Genomic DNA, 20,334 nt, shown 5'->3' on the forward strand with positions numbered 1-20,334 from the left:
CCGCCCGCCGCCGCCTTCCCCGCGCGCCGTGTCTGTCTCCCGCCCGCCGCCCCGCTCTCTGGATGCGCAGATGGATCCGGTAGAAGTCGCCGCCGCCCCCGAGACCGGCCCGGGCCCCGCCTGGCAGAGCAAGGTGAGGGGCGGTACTGTGAGGGGCTCCCCCGGGTGGCGAAGGTCCCGTTCCGAGTCCCCTTCCCCGCGGGAAGCGCTGCCCCAGGGGTTTCTGCTGCGTGCGAGGGGAGAGTCCGGTTCTGCAGGGAGTGGAGGAGCCGCTGATGAGTCACCGCAGGCGGCGGCTCCGGGCTCCGCTTCCTCCTTCCAGCTAGCGAGGCCGGATTTGACCGACCGCCCCGAGCCCTGCGGGGAAGGACGGTGTGGGGGGCCCACGGCCTCCCTCATCACCTCCTTCTGGGGCTTGCGGATGGCAGCAGAGACTGGTCCGGTCCCCAGGCAGTTCCTAGGGCTGGTGTTTCCAGTGTCACTCCCTGAGCTGCGCCAAAGCTGCTCTTCCTCTCTAGGGACAAGTGAGGTTTTAGGCTTATAGACTTTAGGGCCAGACGGGACTATCATGATCATTTAGTCTGGCCTCCTGCACATTGCAGGCCACAGAACCTAACCCACTCCTGTAATAGACCCATAATCTCTGGCTGAGTCACTGAAGTCCTCAAATCTTCATTTAAAGATTTCAAGTTATAGAGAATCCACCATATACTCTAGTTCAGACCAGTGAGTGATCTGTGCCCCACTTTACAGAGGAAGGTAAAAAAAATCTCCAGGGTTTCTGTCAATCCGACCTGGGAAAATTCCTTCCTGATCCCAAATATGGTGAGCTGTTAGATCCTGAGTATGTAAGCAAGACCCACCAGACAGATGTGGGAAAGAATTTTATGTAGTACTTGAAGCCCTCCCCTTCTGTAGCAATTGGAGATATTTGTTGATAGCAGTCATGGGTAGGCTACATACCATTGTAGGCAATGTCATCATACTATCTCTTCCATAAGTTTATCAAGTTTAGTCTTGAAATAGGTGAGGGGGTTTTTTTTTGCCCCCACTTAGATAACTGTTCCAGAACTTCAGTCTTCTGATAGTTAGAAATTTTCATCTGACTTCTAGCGTAAATTTATTGATGGCTAGTTTATGTCTTTGTTCTTATGCCAACATTGGTCCTTTACTTAAATAACTCATCTCCCCCACTTGTGTTTACTCTTCTAATGTATTTATAGAGAGAAATCATATCTCCCCTGAGCTTTTGTTATGTTAGGGTAAATAAGCCAAACTTCTTAAGACTCCTCTCGTAAGGTAGGTTCTTCATTTCTCTGATCATTTTAGTAGCCCTTCTCTCCACCTGTCCCCTTTTAAATTAATCTTTCTTAAATGTGGGAGACCAGAACTGCACATAATATTCCAGATGAGGTCTCACCATTGCCTTGTATAATGGTGGTAACACTTCCCTATTCCCTGGCAATACCTCATCTGATGCATGTTAGGATTGCACTATCCTTTTTCATTGCCACGTCACATTGATCGCATCATACCGTTATTGACCAGTACACCCAGATCTTTCTGCTCCTTTGTTGCTTCCAACTGATACGTCCACAGCTTATGTCAAAAATTCTTGTTGTTAGTCCTTAAGTGCATGACTTTGCACTATTAAATTTCATCTGATTTCTGTTTCTCCAGTTGTCGAGGTCATCCAGATTTCTTGTATGATATTGTTCTGATACAATGTTAAGGCAGATGCCCTAAAAACTCCCCTTTCTCTCTCCCCGCCCTTAACTAGGAAGGAAACACCGCAACAAAGTTAAACAATAGGCTGTTGCTAGGCTTGCCTTCAATCTGTGCTGGGAGAAGCAGGAAGGTTATTACAGGTTGCATTTGTGAGTTTGTATCTGGGAAGCTCAGATCTGCACTACCGGAACAAAGACCATCCTGACAGGTAGCAAAAGACACCATGGTCCTGAGGAAAGGTCTGAGAACCAAGAGCTTCTGTGTCCTAACTGTTGCAAGGCTTTGGGCAAGTCATTTTTCACTTCTCTTCTCACATCTAATGCAGTAGGGTTCAAATTGGATTCATGTTTGCATGGTGCTTTGAATGTGCTAAGTGCCATGTAAGTACTAAGCATGACCACATCTACCAATAGATACATTTGGTACTTGAGTTAAAATTTGGCATGCCAGTGGTAGAGCCCATTTTAGATGCTCCATTACTATGTATCTGCTCTGATGGGATTATTAAACTGTTCCCTCATAGAAGTGATTAAATTTAGCCTTGGGGTCCACTCTCAGGTGCCAGGAGAGAGGCGGAACTTGTCTCAAACCTGCTGGTGTAGCCTAAAGTGGGACATCTAACTGCTACAGTCATGTTGAAATCATTTTTTGTCTGTGGCTTGAAACCTTTTCCAGAATGTAATTTGGGTACAGTGTGACCTAACCAGTCTTGACCTATTGTATTAAACTCTGAAAGATGGTGATCTACTCTGGCCTTTAATAACTTTGTCCTCACTGTAATGACATATGCTTGTAGACTAAAAAAGACTTAACTATGCCTGCAGAAGGACATGTCAAGGCGTATTCAGCTCTAACTCAGCAGACTTTGTGCATGGCAATGAGAAATGCACATAGATGAAATAAATAAACATCTTTTAACATTTTCAGTACTCAAATACTTTACTCTAAATTGCCTGAAGAAATTAAGAGTATACTCAAATCTTTTCAGCAAAAAAAGGGCTCAGAGTTGGTTGCCAAAACTGATGAGCAGACCTTTGTCTATTCCACTGCAGCCTGAAGTCAGCAGTGAACTGAAATTGATAAGTTTCTGTTCAGCCTACTGCTTGCTGGCTAAAGTTCCTGTTGGACCCCTGACAGGTGGGTCAGTGCACTCAGAGCTTGATTCTTGGCAAAACTCTAGCCCCGTTTAAGTCAGTAACAAAACTCACATTGGATCCAGAATTTAGACCTATGAAATCTTTTTTGGTTACATCTCAGAGATTTTGAAGGAATGTGTTGTCTGTTATAGTTTCCAGAGTCTGGAAAGGAAACCTTTAGTTGTACTTGTGATTATTTGGTGATCCCCACTATCCCACATGGGATTTTATCCTGGCTGCCTAAAAGCTGCTAATATATCTTTCCTCTCTATTCTCTTACCATTTGGCAAACAGATCTTTCCTTCTCCTTGATGCTTCAAAGGGCACTGAAACAAACAAGTCTGCTCTCTAGTTTTCATTTTGTTTCAGTCTAAAAAAATGTTGCTGAGAAATGTATAACACATTCTACTGGATTTTTAAAAAAATAGATATTAACTTCAATGTGTTTTTCCTTAGAGTAAGTTACTGTTTAAGATGAATTTTGCTTTGTTTATACAGTGCTTGGCACGATGTGGACCTGACTTGATCAAGATCTGTAGGTGTTGTGCTATGGCACTATCTAATAAAACCTCTAGAGTGAGTTGGTGGCCAGTTTAAAAATTGTTCTCCCCGTTAGCGATATAGATGAAACACAATTCTTGGAAAATAACCAGTTTCTTTACTGGGACACACTATCTTGGATATAAAAGTGCCTGAAACTTAGGGCCAGATATTCTGAAATTGCATCCACATTCAGTTGGACTGCATTCAGGTGCAAAGTTTATCCTGCATGATTGTATTTGCAGGATTTGGTGCTTGAAGTCTACAAAGTATTTAAACTTGTGAGCTAATTTCTCCCTTCTTAGAGTAGCCCAGCCCTATGGACTTCATTACCAATCAATATGTAACTTTTAATTGTTACCGTTTCACTATGACCTTTCAAGCAGTTTTAACTTGGAGACTTGGCTGAACGAATGCATTTTGCACATTTATAACTTAATATTCAAAGATATTTAACTTTTGTCATTCAAATGTTTGAACAGATAATTTTTCCAAATTGAGGGAGGGGAATCCTGAACTGAGAGAAAATATGTTAAACTTCAGCCCCAATGTGTTGTCCACATAACTTTCTCAAAAGGGAGGTTTTACAGAAATTCCCAGTTCTGACTGTCTGCTATTACCAGGTGGCTCTTACAACATACTGTGTTGTGAATATATTCTTTAACATTCCAAACCCTCTGAAGTATTGGCACTGCCCTCTTCCCTATTTACCTTATGGTAGTCACTTAAAGGAGTACTGTTGTACTTTAGTCTAACAGTATTTGTGAGTCTGTGAAAGAAAGAGAAATCAAGACTACATCAGTTTGTGCTGAACCTATTGGTAGTTTAACTGTACTAACAAACAAAGTAGCCTGTATATCTAGTTGCCGTATTTCAACAGAATGTTTCTTCGCAGTGTCCATGGGGAACCCCTAAAAATGCAGCAATATCATGCTCTCTTGCTGATGTGATGAGTGAACAGTTGGCAAAAGAGCTGCAACTGGAAGAAGAAAAAGTTGCTTTTCCTGAGGCGGTTACGTAAGTTAATCACCTTTGAACTTAAATCCTGGGTTAGTAAACTTGATGATTGCCGAGTCATCGTAGGTCTTCCTACATGGTATCTTAAGTAAAGGTGTGTAGTTACAGTACCATAGTAAGTATTTTCCTCTCTGTCACCCTTTCCTTGGTCCATTTATGGTAGCTCCTCTAGAAATTTATTGTTAAAAACACCTGTTCCAGTGGTTCTCCAGTATATGAATCATGTGGATCTCTTCATGAGATCCACTCATAATCTTGTTCTCTCCCCAGTTCATACTACTTTTGTGGAGAGGGCTCTTTAGACTAGTGGTTCTCAACCAGAGGTACGCAGAGGTCTTCCAGGGTATATCAACTCATCTAGATATTTGCCTAGTTTTGCAAAAAGCTACATAAAACGCACTAGCAAAGTCAGTACAAACTAAAATTTCATATAGAAAAAATGAGAGACTAAGCAAACTTTCAGAAATAGTGTGCTGTGACGCTTTTGTATTTTTATGTCTGATTTTGTAAGCAAGCACTTCTAAGTGAAGTGAAACTTGGGGTACGCAAGACAAATCGGACTCCTAAAAGGGATGCATTATCCCCTGTTATTTTTAGTAAAAGTCACAGACAGGCCACGGGCTTATGTGAATTTTTGTTTCTTGCCCACGACCTATCTGTGACTTTTCCTTAAAATAACCATGACAAAATCTTAACCTTAACCATAGTTAATTATTGAGAAGTTTTGCATTTAAATGCAGTTTCTCCAAGATTCTGTATTCAGTCTGGAATAAGTTAAGGGGATACAAGACTGTGTTTACTATGTTAACAGAACTTTTATTCCCTTTTTTTATTGTGCTTAGTGTTGCCGAAGGGCCGTTTATTACAGGAGAAAACACTGACACTTCCAGTGACCTAATGCTAGCCCAGATGCTGCAAATGGAGTTTGACAGGGAATATGATGCACAACTTAGACGTGAGGAAAAAAAGTTCAATGGAGATAGCAAAGGTACTACCTTCAGACATGACAGTCTTGTTAGACAAACAAGTACATTTATTTTATGATACCTGTTTGAATTGACTGAGCTGCGAGGTAGTGGTGAATGCATGTTAATTACAAACTTTCTAATTTGTTTTGTTTCCCAAGTCTCCATATCCTTTGAAAATTACCGAAAGGTGCATCCCTATGAGGATAGTGACAGCTCAGAAGATGAGGTTGACTGGCAGGATACCCGTCATGATCCCTATAGAGCAGGTATTGGTTGAATTTACTGTGTGTACAAAATGTACTATATAGGCCAAGATTCTCAAAAATGAGAGCCTGAAATTAGAAATGAGAGATACTGGGTACTTGGCACTTCTGAAAATCATGCTGTTTGTTTTTTATTTGTTTATTCTTTATTATTTAATTTAGGAGCCTAACTTTAGGCTCCTATTTTTAATATATTGGTCTCTGATTACATGTGCCCTTTGTAAAGTTATTTATTACAAATGAGGTTGCCTATGGTTGTGCGTGTGTGTTATCAAGGCAGTGCCTTGTAATGAAGATTTCAATGCCCAATATGCAGCATAGAACACATTGATTAGTCTTAATAGCTGGGTATTTGAGGTTACCTGTTTGGAGGACCTATGTGTCTGTCATCTATTCCTTCCTAGAGTATGTGCCAGACTGTGTAACATAGGATGTATTATTTTAGAAGTCCACGAAGTGTGCAGGATGCTTCACAGAAGGGACTATTGTTTGCTTTTTACATTTTTAATTAATTAAATTGATTTGCTTATTGTGGGCATCATGGAATAGTTACAAATATATTACACCTATATTTGTGTATACATAAACTTTGACTTGTATTGTTCACTATCGGCAGATAAACCCACCACTACTCCAAAAAAGGGCTTTATAGGAAAAGGAAAAGAAATTACCACCAAACACGATGAGGTTGTATGTGGAAGAAAGAATACTGCTCGAATGGAAAACGTAAGGTCCACCGTGTGTGTGCAAGCATAATATGTATAAATGCCTTAATTCAATCAATATTTGGAGGATTTTAGAGAAATGTATGTTTGTGTGCTGCAGTATGTTATTCTAACTGTCCTTTAAATGAAGATTGTGAAACATTTGGATTAATTTTTTGATAGAGTTAAGTATTGGTGGAAAACTGAACTTTTTTATTTCTAAACTGTTGTTCAAGTAATACTGTATGTAAGTGATACAAAAATGTTTATGTACAGAAATTACTTTAGCATAAATATACCAGCAAGTTCAGTAATGAGGGGAAAATCATCAAGTTTACACTGGTAAACATGCCAGTCATGTAATCCAAATGATTTAAAAAACAGAACAAAAAAACCTTATCTGAGTCAGGGAAACTGAGTCTTAATCACTTAGATTATAAGCCAGCGTTCTACACTGTCTATCCACAGCAGTAAATATTTGCAATTTGCATTAACATAGCTGTATCAGAAAATACTGGAAAGAAGGAAATGCACGCCAGTACAATCTTTATAGGGTAAATGATGTGTAATCTACTTAAAGAGTGGGTGAGAGCAATTGCTTAGCTCTTGATTTAAAATTATATTGGAACATTTTGTTAGCACTCTGTAAAACTTGCTTGGTGGAATGCTGACACAGAAGCCATTAACTGAAGCAGCCACTCTTCCAGTTCTGAAGCTAAGCATTATAAAAGATAGTTCTTGAATATTGGAATCAAAATCTTGTTCATTTGCTGTATCTTTGTCTGTCTCAAGTAGAGTATTTTTTTAAAATACTTTGTGTGTTTTGTAGTTTGGACCTGATTTCCAGGTTGGAGATGGAATTGGAATGGATTTAAAACTATCCAATCAAGTCTTTAATGCCTTAAAGCAACATGCATACTCTGAGGAACGTCGAAGTGCCAGGCTCCATGAGAAGAAGGAGCATTCTACTGCTGTATGTCTTGGTGCTAAGCCATTTTAAATCCCAAACCTTCCATACCAACTTGCATATCATTTTGATACATTTTAGAAAGAGTAATCCATTTTGACTAAACCAAATGAGCAATGTTTGACTAGGAGATTACTGAATAAGTTTGTATTGTATTAACTCCTATAGTGTATTGTGCTCAGATACTGTGATCACAGCTGCCATATAAATGCATGCAATATTTTGATACTCTTCCTAAAATAAGAGTAATCAAGTTATTACCAATTTGCTTGGATTTTCTGTATCTTTAATACCTTGGAGCTGATCATCTGCTTCACAACTATTTCTGGAATTTACTCTAGAACTTAGTTATAGAAATCCTGAAAAAAGAAGGGGTTAATCCTAGATACCTGGAGTATACTACTTTAAATTATCTTCGTAACTAGAGCTTCAGGAAGATAGGTTGCTATTTGAACTCCCTCAACTTGTCATCTAGAAAACCCATTGGTATTCCTGATTGGTTGAAACAGTTGATTTTTTGGGGGGAGGGAGGAGGGGAATTCTAGTGCGATGGTCTTGATTTTTGCCACTGAGTTATGGGGATTTAGAGAGAGGTTAAAAGTGCTGTCCATCTCAGTGTTGTCAATCAGTAAAATGGGTATAATACGTAAACACCTCTGAGGTATTTAGGCTTCATGTTTGTAAAGCTCTTTGAGACTCAGATATGTAATATGCAATATGAAGTGCTGATAATGCTCTTCTCTGTGCATAACAGAAAAGATGTGGTCCTTGTCCCAAGGAGCTTACAATCTATAAAAAACAGTATTAAGTAAAATAAGTCTTGGGATAAAAGAGTTGTTCTGCTAAAGTGTAGAAACAAGAACAACCTACTTATGCTTTTTCTCCTAGATTGTTCATGAGAACACATTTTGCCAGTTGATTCAAATCAGATGGAAAGGGTATTATCCTCTAAATAATCAGAACCACCACTAGGTTTAAATGAATTTAGATAAATCATTCACGTGTTTACTTTGTTTCTCCCTTTCTCCTGTAGGAGAAAGCAGTGGATCCTAAAACACGTTTACTTTTGTACAAGATGGTCAATGCTGGGATACTGGAGACCATCACTGGCTGCATTAGCACAGGAAAAGAATCTGTTGTTTTTCATGCTTATGGAGGAAAGTAAGTGTGTGATTGTAATGCTTTGGAGTGCAATCCAGACCAGCAAGGGGTTGTCACTACTTGCTCTGCAACCCTAGGGTGCCTTACAGTGCTTTGCTGCTGTAGCTCCCAGGCTGGGAGCTCTCTCAGCGAGCATACAAGCATGCAAGTCACACACTGAGTGTGTGTCAGTGCGCTAGACAGCCCTGGTTCAGCATCTTCTCTGCAGCCCCACTCTGGCTTTCACCAGCCTTGTTTACAACCAGCAAGGTGACCCCAACATGCTCCCAGTACTGAATTTTCCCAAAATTGTGTGCACTACAATGCCCAGCTCTCTCCTGGCAAGTTGAGAGAGATAAGGTTCATTTGTTCCCTTAAAGCAGCAGTTCTCAAACTTTTGTATTGGTGACCCCTTTCATAAGCAAGCCTCTGAGTGTGACCTCCTCTTATCAATTAAAAACATCTTTTTAATATATTTAACAGTATTGTAAATGCTGGAGGCAAAGTGGGGTTTGGGGTGGATGCTGACAGCTCCCAATCCCCACGTAATAACCTTGGGTCACGACCCCCAGTTTGAGAACCCCTGCTTTAAAGAGACAAAAGCACATTGCAGCTTATTAACTGGGATGAATACACCCTTCCCTCAAGCACAGCCCTGAGTTGGTTTATAGTAAAAATAAAACAAATTTATTAACAATAGGACATAGGCTGAATGATACCAAGTAAAAGAAATAAAAATAGAGGTAGTTATAAGCAAATAAAAGTGGGTAAAAATGCACCTACAAGTCTAAAATTTAGTCTAGCAAGGTACAGGCTTTGTTCAAGATGGTTTCTATCACCAGTCTTCCTTCTTCCCAGCCCTGTCTGACTTTCCCTCAGTCAGGACCTTCCACAGAAGTACAAGATGCTGGTTTTGCCTAGGCAGGTCTCTCTCCTATATATTCAGTTTTTCCAGAGACTTCAATCCCTGCCCCCTTGGTTGAAGGACCCATCCTTCTCAGCTTCCAACAGATCTATTTCCTTGTCTGTCTAGTGATGGATGTGAAAGATGGCTTCTGTCTTTGCTTATATCTCTCAAAGTTCAATGACCTAGTTTCAAGCAGCAGAATGACCTCATGCTGTTCTTCCCTTCCCATCACCCTGCTGATTTCTATGTAAATACGTCTTCCATTGTATTTATTCACACCTGGCTTAATTTCATTGGAGACAGGTAGATAGCTGCCTTCCCTCCTGTCTGGGTAAAACCTGTTTCTCTCTTTGTTTGGACAAAGACTTTAAAGCATGATATCAATGTGTCCTTATATAGTGTTAATACATAGAGCCCTCTTTCCTAGACAGGGCGTCTGCCCCCATATTTTCTTTCTCCTTTATATAGAAGAAACCTGTTTTTTGTCACTTTTGTCTGTTTAGTCTTCAGGATATATCAGAGAATATCCATAATTTCACCTACAAAGTTGTTACACACATTTCACAGTGACATTAATGACCTTTGTGGTGTTAGATTTCAAACAGTATAATCACATCACCTTTTAAATAAATATCATGACAGCAGTATGTGAGGTGTAGTGAATGTCAGGTGTGATGAGTTGCTGACACAGAGTGGTGATCAGTTACTAACACTGGCCTTAATGGTGAGACGATACGAAAATAGGAAGAAGCAGCAAAACACTTGAGCAGTCTGGGTTTTCGTATTCTGAGATTTTTATGTGTATTTACAATATCATTGTCCCTGTTGACGTAAGGGATGTAAATAGCAGTTAAAAAAGTTAACCAGTTAAATTATTATCGGTTAACAGTTAACTGAGGTAGCTCTCAGGGGCCTCGCTGGGGTTAACTGGTAAGCCTAATGCTTACCAGTTACCTGTTTAACCTTTTACATCCCTAGTTGAAGTTTATATATAAAATGATAAATTGTAAAAAGCCAAAAAGTACATTTAAAAAAAAATGAGAGAAGCCGTGGCCCCACGCCTGCTGGGGACAGAGTACTCCGGGGCTGCGGGCGCTGGTGTTCTCTGTCCTCGCGGCTTCTCTCCGGCTTCTCTCTGGATTCATATACTATGGATTATTAAATATGATGTTTTTTATATTTAATGTACAAATACAAAATAAGCCTTGAAAAATTGTTGGCGCCCGCCACACTCTTCTGAAAACATGAATGTGCTACTGGCCACAAAAAGGTTGGGGACCACTGCTATAATTGATTTAAGAACCAAGTTTAGCCAGGGAACTCTGCAGTCTTTTCATGGACTTAACTTCAACATTATATGCAGTGTTTTGTTTCTGCATGATCTTAAAACACCTTTTTTAGAAGCAAACTCAATTGATTGTGCAGAGACCTAGATGTAGATTAAACATTTAATTTTTGTTCTGTTTTTTTTTATCATAAGAACGGATGAGGATGATAAAGCTGTACCTCCAGAATGTGCCTTAAAGGTATTTAAAACTACCCTTAATGAATTCAAGAACCGTGACAAATATATTAAGGATGACTACAGGTTTAAAGATCGCTTCAGTAAACTGAATCCACGGAAGGTTATCCGTATGTGGGCAGAGAAAGAAATGCACAATCTAACAAGGTACAAAACCAGTATAATTAGTATTAGTGTCTGACTTTTTTTTCCTTATTTTTCAAGGAAGTTTTGCTATATCACTGTAAAGTCCTACTTTGACGTGGGGGCCTTAATGCATATGTTTACTCCAACTCTCACATCTTATTACATATAATTTTAATTCATACAGTTGAGATACTACAAATGTTCAGCCCCTTATTCCTTATATGCTTTCAAGTTCAGGATTGTGTAACTGAGCACATTTATTTTGTATATTGGGAAATCTTTCAAGTAAAAAAGTATCTGGTCATTTTAAATTGTTGCCAGACCCCTATTGTAATCAAGTCTTTGAAGCTACTAGCATTTACCTCTGAAAATTACAATCTAAAATGAAACCAAAAGGTTTGTAGCCTTCAAGGCATAATGTTTTTGGAATCCATTGTATGGCTTCCAATGCTTTCATGTATATTTTATGTGAATTACTACATTGATCCAGAATAAGCTTGCAAAAATGTTTTAGTACCAGAGAAGGGCTAGCATGAATTTTTGACTTACTCTTGCAATAATATCTATCTTCTGATCTACAGAATGCAGAAAGCAGGAATCCCTTGTCCACAAGTGGTTATGCTTAAGAAACACATCTTGGTCATGTCTTTCATTGGCCAGGATCAAGTTCCAGCTCCTAAACTGAAGGAAGTAAAACTCAATAGTGAAGACATGAAAAAGGCCTACTATCAAATTCTTCATGTAAGATGATGCTGATGTCTTTATCCAATGTTCTGGCAACAATTCCTGGGAGAGTTGTATAGATCAGGGCTTCTCAAAGTCGGGCCACCGCTTGTGCAGGGAAAGCCCCTGGCGGGGTCCGGGCCGGTTTGTTTACCGGCTGCATCTGCAGGTTTGGCTGATCGCGGCTCCCACTGGCTGCGGTTCGCTGTCCCAGGCCAATGGGGACTGCGAGAAGTGGCTCGGGCTGAGGGATGTGCTGGCCGCCCTTCCTGCAGCCCCCATTGGCCTGGAGCGGCGAACCGCGGCCAGTGGGAGCCGCGATCAGCCGAACCTGCAGGCGCAGCCGGTAAACAAATCGGCCCGGACCCCGCCAGGGGCTTTCCTGCACAAGCGGCGGACCGGCTTTGAGAAGCACTGGTATAGATGACAGTTGTATATATGTATTCTTCACAATATATAAAACCTCTGGACCTCCATATCAGCAATGTTTTGCAATAGGTATATTTTGTGGCATATGAATAAACGAGGATAAATCAGAAATGATGCATGAGAGGAAAAATAAGACTTGGAATTAACTTGGATAGAAAACAAACTTAATGCTGAGTGGTGGCAAAATGGCGCTTGGTAGAAAACCGCTATTCCAGGTCAAAGGTCCCAGGTTTAGGAAGAATTACTCTTAGGGGAATTCTGCGCCACTGTGAATTGATGTCCCCTGCAGAATTCATGTCCTCTGCAGATTTCTTTGCTTCCCTGCAGAAAAAATGACTTTCTGACGGGAAAGCAAAGGGAAGCCACAAGAGCGGTCACGTGCCCCCTCCCTAGCAGCGTGAGCATGTCATTTCACGTGCCCGGAGCAACTGGTGGAGAGGTAATCACCACAGGGGGAGGGAGACTAGGGACATTCTGGCTGGTGGCTCCTACCCTGTGCTGGGCTCAGCTGCTAGTCCTGACTAGGCTGGAAGCAAGGGAGGACGGGACTTGTTCTTCCCCTGCAAGGAGCCAGTGCTGGGTCAGACCCATCCCCAGAAACCTCTCCTGGCTGCACGAAGCTCTTTCCCCTCCCCGCCCCACTTCCTGCCATCATCGCTCCTCAGTGCGGGGGTGGGGATCACTACAGGGAACTGATCTCTTTCCCCCTCCCCCCCATCTTCCTAACCCCTGTGCATTTGGCACTCCCACCCTGCTGAGCCTCACCCCCTGCATCCGGACCCTCCACTCTGCACCTTGACAATCCTGCCGAGCCCCAACCACCTTCACCTGGACCCCCTGTGCAGAGTCCCATTGCCCCTGCACCCAGAACCCCCCAGCAAGCTCCCCCACACCTGGATCCCCCCCCACACTAAGCCCCTCCACACTTGGATCTTGCCAGGTTGAGCCTGCCTGCCTGCCCACACCATGCTGGAACTTCCACATTTATTTATTGACAAATAAAATGTGACGAATTTTAAAATATTGTGTGCAGAATTTTTAATTTTTTTGGTGCAGAATTCCCTTAGGAGTAAAGAATATTAGTGATCTAGTGAGTGTCTCTGCTGAATTCTTCTGGTCCTATAGGAATAAAAGATGTGAAGTCACAATTCCTCACATTAACCAACTGCATGTACTCTTGAAATGTGACTACTAGTTGGATGGAAAAAATGCTTTGCTTTACCCTGAATGTACAAATAGTGCTGATTAATTACCACTCCAACAAGTATTCTTTGCTTAATTGATAATTTGTCTGACCTCTCGCAGATGATGCAACAGTTATATAAAGAGTGCTCACTTGTTCATGCTGACCTGAGTGAGTACAACATGCTATGGCATGATGGAAAGGTGAGCATATTCTTAAAGTAGAAAAAAAGGTGTATTTAATGTTGAGTGTCTTTATGCACTATGTGAACCAGTACGTTTCTCTGTTTACTTTAGGTCTGGTTAATTGATGTAAGTCAATCTGTGGAGCCAACCCACCCTCATGGACTTGAGTTTTTGTTCAGAGACTGCAGGAATGTTTCACAGGTAGGGGTTCTGCAGTTCGTGACCTCTGCTTGGTTTTTTTTTCTGCAGTTAAACTCTGATGTAAAAGGCTTTTTCTGGGGACGGGGAACAGAATATATGAAGTTGATAATTTCCAAAACTGAATTTGATGATTTTATCACTTGTAAATGTTGAGTGATGTGTTTAGATACAGGAAGACCATATTGGAGTGAGATTCAGATTAGAGAGGAATAAAATGGTGCTCCTAGAATTGAAACCTGCTCTTGGATCACCTTGCTTGGTTGTCTTGGAGGGCGGGGAGGGCAGAGGGGAGTCAAATTTAAGTGCTACTTCCATATCTGATTAGTAATTGTAGTTCATGAAATGCACTGTGTGTACTATTTTATAAACTCATGATTAAAGACATTGTAATACATTCTTTCATTTTTAACAGTTCTTCCAGAAGGGAGGTGTATCAGAAGCACTTAATGAACGGGAGCTCTTCAATGCTGTCTCAGGTTTAAATATTGCAGCTGACAATGAAGCTGATTTCCTAGCTGAGGTAAGATTCTCTCTGTGGGTGATATCTAATGCTAGTAAATTAAGGTCAGCTAGCTAGCTAGTGGCCAGCCACAATCCTATTTCTTCAACATTCTTAGTTATATGACTAATCCTGTTAGGATAGCTGGTGAAACTATAGTAAACATAAATCTCCAGCTTTTTAAGTTCCGATTTTTCTAGGTTGAAATAGCAATAGCAGAAGCTGATACAGACAAATTACACCAGTTGTATGTTAATAGCTCTTTACATTATCTTAATTAAAACAACCTCAGTTATATGTAAGTCACAATGTTTCTTAAACCACTGAATGAAGGGTTTTTTTATAAAAATACTAGTGGGGTCACGCAAGGACAAAGAAGCTGTTAAAAAAATTATATAACTTTTACTGCTTATTTTCAATCATTTTAAATGCAAAAGATTAGAACCTAAAAATAAAGCTTATGTCAGGGGTCCCCAGTGTGGTGCCTGCAGGTGCCATGGCGCCCGCCAGGGCATCTAAGTGCGCCTGCGCCCGTGTACTGGTCGGCTTTCTTTTTTTTTTTTTCCCCTCCGCCGGCAGCACTCGGCCTTCTTTGGCGCCCGCCAGACGAAAAAGGTTGGGGACCACTGGCTTATGTGCTAGGATTCTCAAAAATTTAGGATCCTAAAATTAGACTTCTAAAGCCACATTTAACTTCCCGTTTTTTTTTTTTAAATCTTGGCTGTAACTCATTTCTTTTAAATGTGTCCTGATGTCATATCAATTACATTCTGAAAAATATCAGCTGAAAGGGGAGATGTCTTAAGGAGGAAGAGGGGATGTGTGTATATATAGAGAAATGTTTAATGTCTTCAAGCATTCTTGAGTTACTAGGTAAAAGGGCACTTAGTAGTAGTAAAGCATTGGAGAGTTGCCCTGATAGGCCCTAGCAGTGCAGACCCATGCTGGTCCCAGCCATAAAGCTATGTATTTCTGTATTAATGCAGAAACATGTAGGGGGTGAGAAATTTAGTTCTAGTCAGCTCCTGGACTGGGTGTGCTACCAGTGTGCTCAGCCAAAGAAGGAGAGAAATAAGACACAATGTAACATTCTAGGGAACTGCTACCAGTGTTATTTCAGTTTTTCTCCACTCTCAAATGCTGGTAAGTGTCCATGCTTCATTGAGTTGTAAGATGGTTTTGGTGTTCTCCTACAAAATCCTTTGACTATTTTGTTTTATGATTTGCCATAATAGGGAGAGATGCATTAATGTGTGAATGTTACGCAATCTGATCTTTCAAAGACTAATTTAGATAGCCCCTCTGTAAGCTTCAAACCATAACTTCCAAGCCGTTAGGAACACCAGTGTGAAGCCCCACTATCTCCCTATTTACATTCCTTCTTTTCTCTTCATTTCTTTGTCTTCTCTTCTATAAGTATTGGAGAAAGTAGTGCCCCATACTAGCTCTTTACAGGCTGCAGACCAAAACAGAATAGGACTGTACTATTTTAATCATGTAAAGCACTTGAGTGTGACTTTATTTACTGCTTTGCTAGTACCATTGACATCGGGGGTGGGGTGGGCTGGGCTGTCCCATCATCATGAGGCTACTCTGGAACTTCCACACCACTTTTGGGGAAATTCTGGATACAGTCTAGACTCTGGGGACCACCTCCTTCCCCCTCAAAAAACCCTGTCCCTGAACCTGAAAGCATTGTATGCACTTCTGTTCCATTAATTTGCTCAAGGTAGATGCTTCTTAAAATCTCCTAAACTTTGCATATCACACCCTTGATTAAAGCTGGTGTGGCTGAACCATTGAGAGCGTTAGATATTCAGGAAATGGATCATAATGTGTGAACTAGTTTACTCCTGTAAACTAGCTGTTTTAACACAATATTTTGAAGCACTTGCTTACAGGCCCAGTTTTTATAAAAACTTCAGAGTGGATTTATTTCTATCTTACAGATTGAAGCTTTGGAAAAAATGAATGAAGATCATGTGCAGAAACATGGAAAGAAGTCACCATTTTCAAGTGATGGAGATCCACCAATAATATACAATGAATAGCACTGAATGCATAATTGCTTTAAAAGAAACAAGTTCACTGCTTCTAACCATGTTAGTGCAGTGGTAAATGTCACCTTCCAAAGATGGGGGAATCTGTGGTTGACTTGGAATACCAAAAAGGAAAACACAATGAGTGTACCCTGGTGCTTGTGTTTTTTATATTGGCCTGCAAGTCAGGCTCTTGGGATTTTTAGAATGGCACTGTGAGAATAAAATGTCACCACATCTAATGTTCTGATGATTTAACCAACCTTTCAGTTACATTAGATTATTGTAGCTGAGTTAATCATATTTTGCATGATTTAGAGCTTAAATGTCTTAAGTTTTTTTTAAATTGACAATTCCAGATTTGTAGTGGCTACAGTGTAAATGGTAGGGAAGAGCAGTAGTCCCTATCATCCTTCCCTTTGCCACCCCTAAAACCTAACTGCTTTAAGATTCTATATCTGTTTATACACAATGTAGGTGTAGCCCATTTTTCCACATTTAAAACAAACAAACAAAAAAGAAAATTAAATTACGGACAGCCGTCACAAAAATCTGATTTCTTAATATAACCATCTTTCTCACGTTTTAAAATCACTTTTTTTTTCCCCTTCATGTAAATGGAATATGGCTTAAGATGCCTGTCTAAATATATTTGCATGCAACATGGTGGGGAGCAAGCCTGAACTGTCCAGAGGGATGAGTTGGCAACATGTCAGGGTCTCCTGCTAGCTGTGCTCAGTTTACATAAAGTGGAGCAGATAGCTGTAATCTTTATCTTTACTATAGAAATCCTTCAGAGTACAGGTTGAATCAAAATGGATCCTCGGCATTCAGCCTATATTGAAACTCTGGCTTGTACTTTGGAGACTTCTGATTCAACTAAAATTAAATTAGAAATCTTAACAGAACCAAAGCTGATTATCACAATTGATTTATTACACAATGGAACTGCGGCAAGAAATAAAGATGAACATGTTTTGAGATTTTTCTCCTACTGAAATAGAAATTAGAACTCAAGAAAGCGCTTATGCGTTTTTCATTGACATTTTGACTAAAAAGTATTTAATCTTTTGTTTCTTATATATTTTATATATAAAACTTTTTAATCCTGTCTAGACCTCACTAGAATTACAGTCTGTCAGAACATTTATTTCTGTGAAACAATGCATTTAGAAGATGAACTGATTGAATGGGGTGGTATGAATTAGAAAATCCTGAAGATTAAATCATTTTCTGTATATTTATTTTATTGCCCTTTGTAATGGTACTTGTTACAGGCAGGATATATTGTTGCTGTGTGTGACATTCTCAAAGTGTGCTGTGAAAGTGCTCTTCCTGTTGGAAAATGAATGGTGAAGTAAAAACTTGAGATCTTGTGGCTGTATTCTTGTGTAGTATGTTGTTGAGACATTGCACTGACTTGAGTTAGTCCTAAAAGCCTTGTCAGCAACAGATCACTTGGAACTGTGTTTCAGATGGGACTAAACTGTGTCAGCATCATTACACAAAACATCATGACCGGGTGGCTAATACATCAACCACCAAGAAGCCTTGAGTAATCTCACCTCTTAAACTTGGATTTTTCCTGAGGTTTAGTGACTATTGCCAGCTGCCTCTTCTCTTTCATAAGAACCAGAGCATTGATTACTCCTGGGGCAATTCTGCACCAAAAAATTAATTCTGCACACAAATTCAGCATATTTTATCAAAATATCACAATATAATCACACCAATTTCAATTACTTTGGTAATTTTATTTCAAAATAGCTGTCAGCAACTATGTCTATAATGATGCAGACACCAAAAAAGTTTCAGGAAATGTCTTTTGACAAATAGATTCCTTACTAAGTATATTAATACAGAACTTTGCGTAATTCATTTAAACTACAATACAGAAAAAAGTTGTTCTTCGAGATGTGTTGTTCATGTCCATTCCAATCAGGTGTGCGCGTGCGCGCACGTGCACAGTATCTGTCGGGTCGGTCTTGGTGCCCCCCTGGAGTCGCGCCTTTATGGCACTCCATATAGAGCCCTGCCGGCCCGCCACCCCCTCAGTTCCTTCTTGCCAGCTACTCCAACAGAGGAGTAGGAGGGTGGGTATTGGAATGGACTTAAACAACGCATCTCGAACAGTTACGAGAAGGTGAGTAACCATTTTTCTTCGAGTGCTTGTTCATGTCCATTCCAATCAGGTGACTCACAAGCCCGTGTTCAGGAGGTGGGGTCGGAGTCATCCATTGATTGGAGCACTGCTCTTCCAAAGGCCACATTGTCTCTGGCCTGATGGGTGATTGCGTAGTGAAAGAGTGAATGGAGGACCATGTCACCACTCTGCAGATTTTCTGGGTGGGAACCTGCGCCAGGAACACTGTTGAAGAGGCCTGAACCCTGGTGGAGTGCACAGTGATTGAAGGAGCAGGCAACCCTGCCAGGTTGTAGCACTCCTGGATGCAGGACATGATCCATGATGAAATCCGTTGAGAAGAGACAAGACGACCTTTCATTCTGTCTGCCATTGCCACAAATAACTGCACCGAGTTTCGGAAAAGTTTTGTTCTCTCGATGTAGAAGGCTAGCGCTTTGTGGACATCCAATGAGTGAAGTCTTTGTCCCTGCCACTCGAGCGCAGTTTAGGATAGAATACCGGGAGGAAGATATCGTGGTTGATGTGAAACTGGGAGACAACCTTTGGGAAGAAAGCCAGGTGAAGTCTGAGCTGGACCTTGTCCTTATGGAACACAGTGTAAGGGGGCTCTGAAGTCAGGGCCTTGAGCTCAGACACCCTCCCAGCTGAGGTTATCACTACCAGAAACACTACCTTGTATGAGAGATGGAGCAGGGAGCGTGTCGCTAAAGGTTCAAAGGGCAGTCCCAGGAGTCTGGAAAGGATCAGATTGAGGTCCCAAGCCGGGACAGACTGCTGGACCTGCGGGCATAGCCTGTCAAGCCCTTTAAGGAAACAGTTGGCAAAGACTGAGCAGCCTTCTGGACCTGGATGAAAGGCAAAGATGGTGGCCAAGTGAACCCTTATTGACGACGTGGACAGCCCCTGCTTCTTGAGATGAAGATAGTTTAATATAAGTGGCACAGAGGTGAGCATCAGGGATGGATGATGCTGCACTGACTGAAAATCTCTTCCATTTAGCAAGGTAGATAGCCCTGATGGAGGGCTTTCTACTGCCCAGGAGGACTTGCCTAACCAAGTCTGAGCAGGAGTGCTCCATTGGGTTCAGCCATGAAGTTTCCATGCCATGAGATGCAGTGACTCTAGGTATGGATGTTGGAGACAGCCGTGATCCTGAGTTAGTAAGTCCAGGAAGAGAGGAAAGGTGACTAGCTTCCACGGACATTTGCAGGAGTGATTTGTATCAGTGCTGGCAGGGCCAGACTGGAGCTATCAGAATCACCAAAGCTGCTTCCCTCCATATCTTGAGAAGCACCTTGTGAATGAGAGGAAAGGGCAGGAATGCATATAGGAGATGGCCTCCCCTTGGGAGGAGGAACGTGTCCGCGACGGAGCCTGGGCTGTGATTCAGGAAGGAGCAAAACTGCTGACACTTCCTGTTGTGTTGTGTGGCGAACAGGTCTATCTGGGGGAAAAACCCACTGATAGAAGATTGAGTTCACGACGTCCGGGTGAAGGGACCACTTGTGGCCATGGAACGACCTTCTGAGATGGTCCGCCAACTCATTCTGTTCTCCAGAGAGGGTACAATGCTTGCAGGTGTATCGAGTGTTCTACACAGAAGTCCCACAGCATGAGGGCTTCCTGGCACAGGTGAGAGGAGCGTGTACCCCCCTGTTCGTTGATATAAAACATCGCTGTGGTGTTGTCTGTCATGACTGATACCCATCTCCCTGCTAGGTGTGCTCGGAAAGTCTGGCATGCCAGGCGTACTGCTCTCAGCTCTCTGATATTGATGTGGAGAGCAAGATCCGCCTGAGACTGGAGGCCTTGTGTTCTGAGGTCTCCCAAATGTGCCCACCAGCCCAAGTCTGACGCATCCGTCACTAGCGAGAGGGATGGCTGAGGGCTGGTGAACGGTACCCCTTCACA

General features: G+C 41.5%; 1 protein-coding gene across 1 annotated transcript; it reads left to right on the forward strand.

Annotated features, from left to right (window-relative positions):
• The first annotated feature begins 6 nt into the window (after nucleotides 1-6).
• On the forward strand, nucleotides 7-17,653 carry RIOK3 (RIO kinase 3). Its single transcript, XM_026661608.2, has 13 exons — nucleotides 7-133; nucleotides 4,300-4,421; nucleotides 5,264-5,409; nucleotides 5,548-5,655; nucleotides 6,269-6,378; nucleotides 7,186-7,329; nucleotides 8,357-8,484; nucleotides 10,851-11,039; nucleotides 11,600-11,759; nucleotides 13,476-13,556; nucleotides 13,650-13,739; nucleotides 14,152-14,259; nucleotides 16,188-17,653. Exons 1-13 carry the CDS (start codon nucleotides 71-73, stop codon nucleotides 16,287-16,289), a joined length of 1,551 nt encoding a protein of 516 aa, XP_026517393.1. The 5' UTR covers nucleotides 7-70; the 3' UTR covers nucleotides 16,290-17,653.
• Nucleotides 17,654-20,334: the final 2,681 nt, after the last annotated feature.

This window comes from Terrapene carolina, unplaced genomic scaffold (genome assembly GCF_002925995.2).
Source record: "Terrapene carolina triunguis isolate 2854851 unplaced genomic scaffold, T_m_triunguis-2.0 Scaffold58, whole genome shotgun sequence".
Lineage (NCBI taxonomy): Eukaryota > Metazoa > Chordata > Testudines > Emydidae > Terrapene > Terrapene triunguis.

What these genes read in the sequence shown, in the direction of transcription:
- RIOK3 (XM_026661608.2), top strand. Translation starts at nt 71, where the DNA reads ATGGATCCGGTAGAAGTCGCCGCCGCCCCCGAGACCGGCCCGGGCCCC. An exon ending in AGAAGGAGCATTCTACTGCT is followed by an intron (nt 7,330 to 8,356) that starts GTATGTCTTGGT and finishes TTTCTCCTGTAG; the next exon opens with GAGAAAGCAGTGGATCCTAA. An exon ending in TGCTATGGCATGATGGAAAG is followed by an intron (nt 13,557 to 13,649) that starts GTGAGCATATTC and finishes TGTTTACTTTAG; the next exon opens with GTCTGGTTAATTGATGTAAG.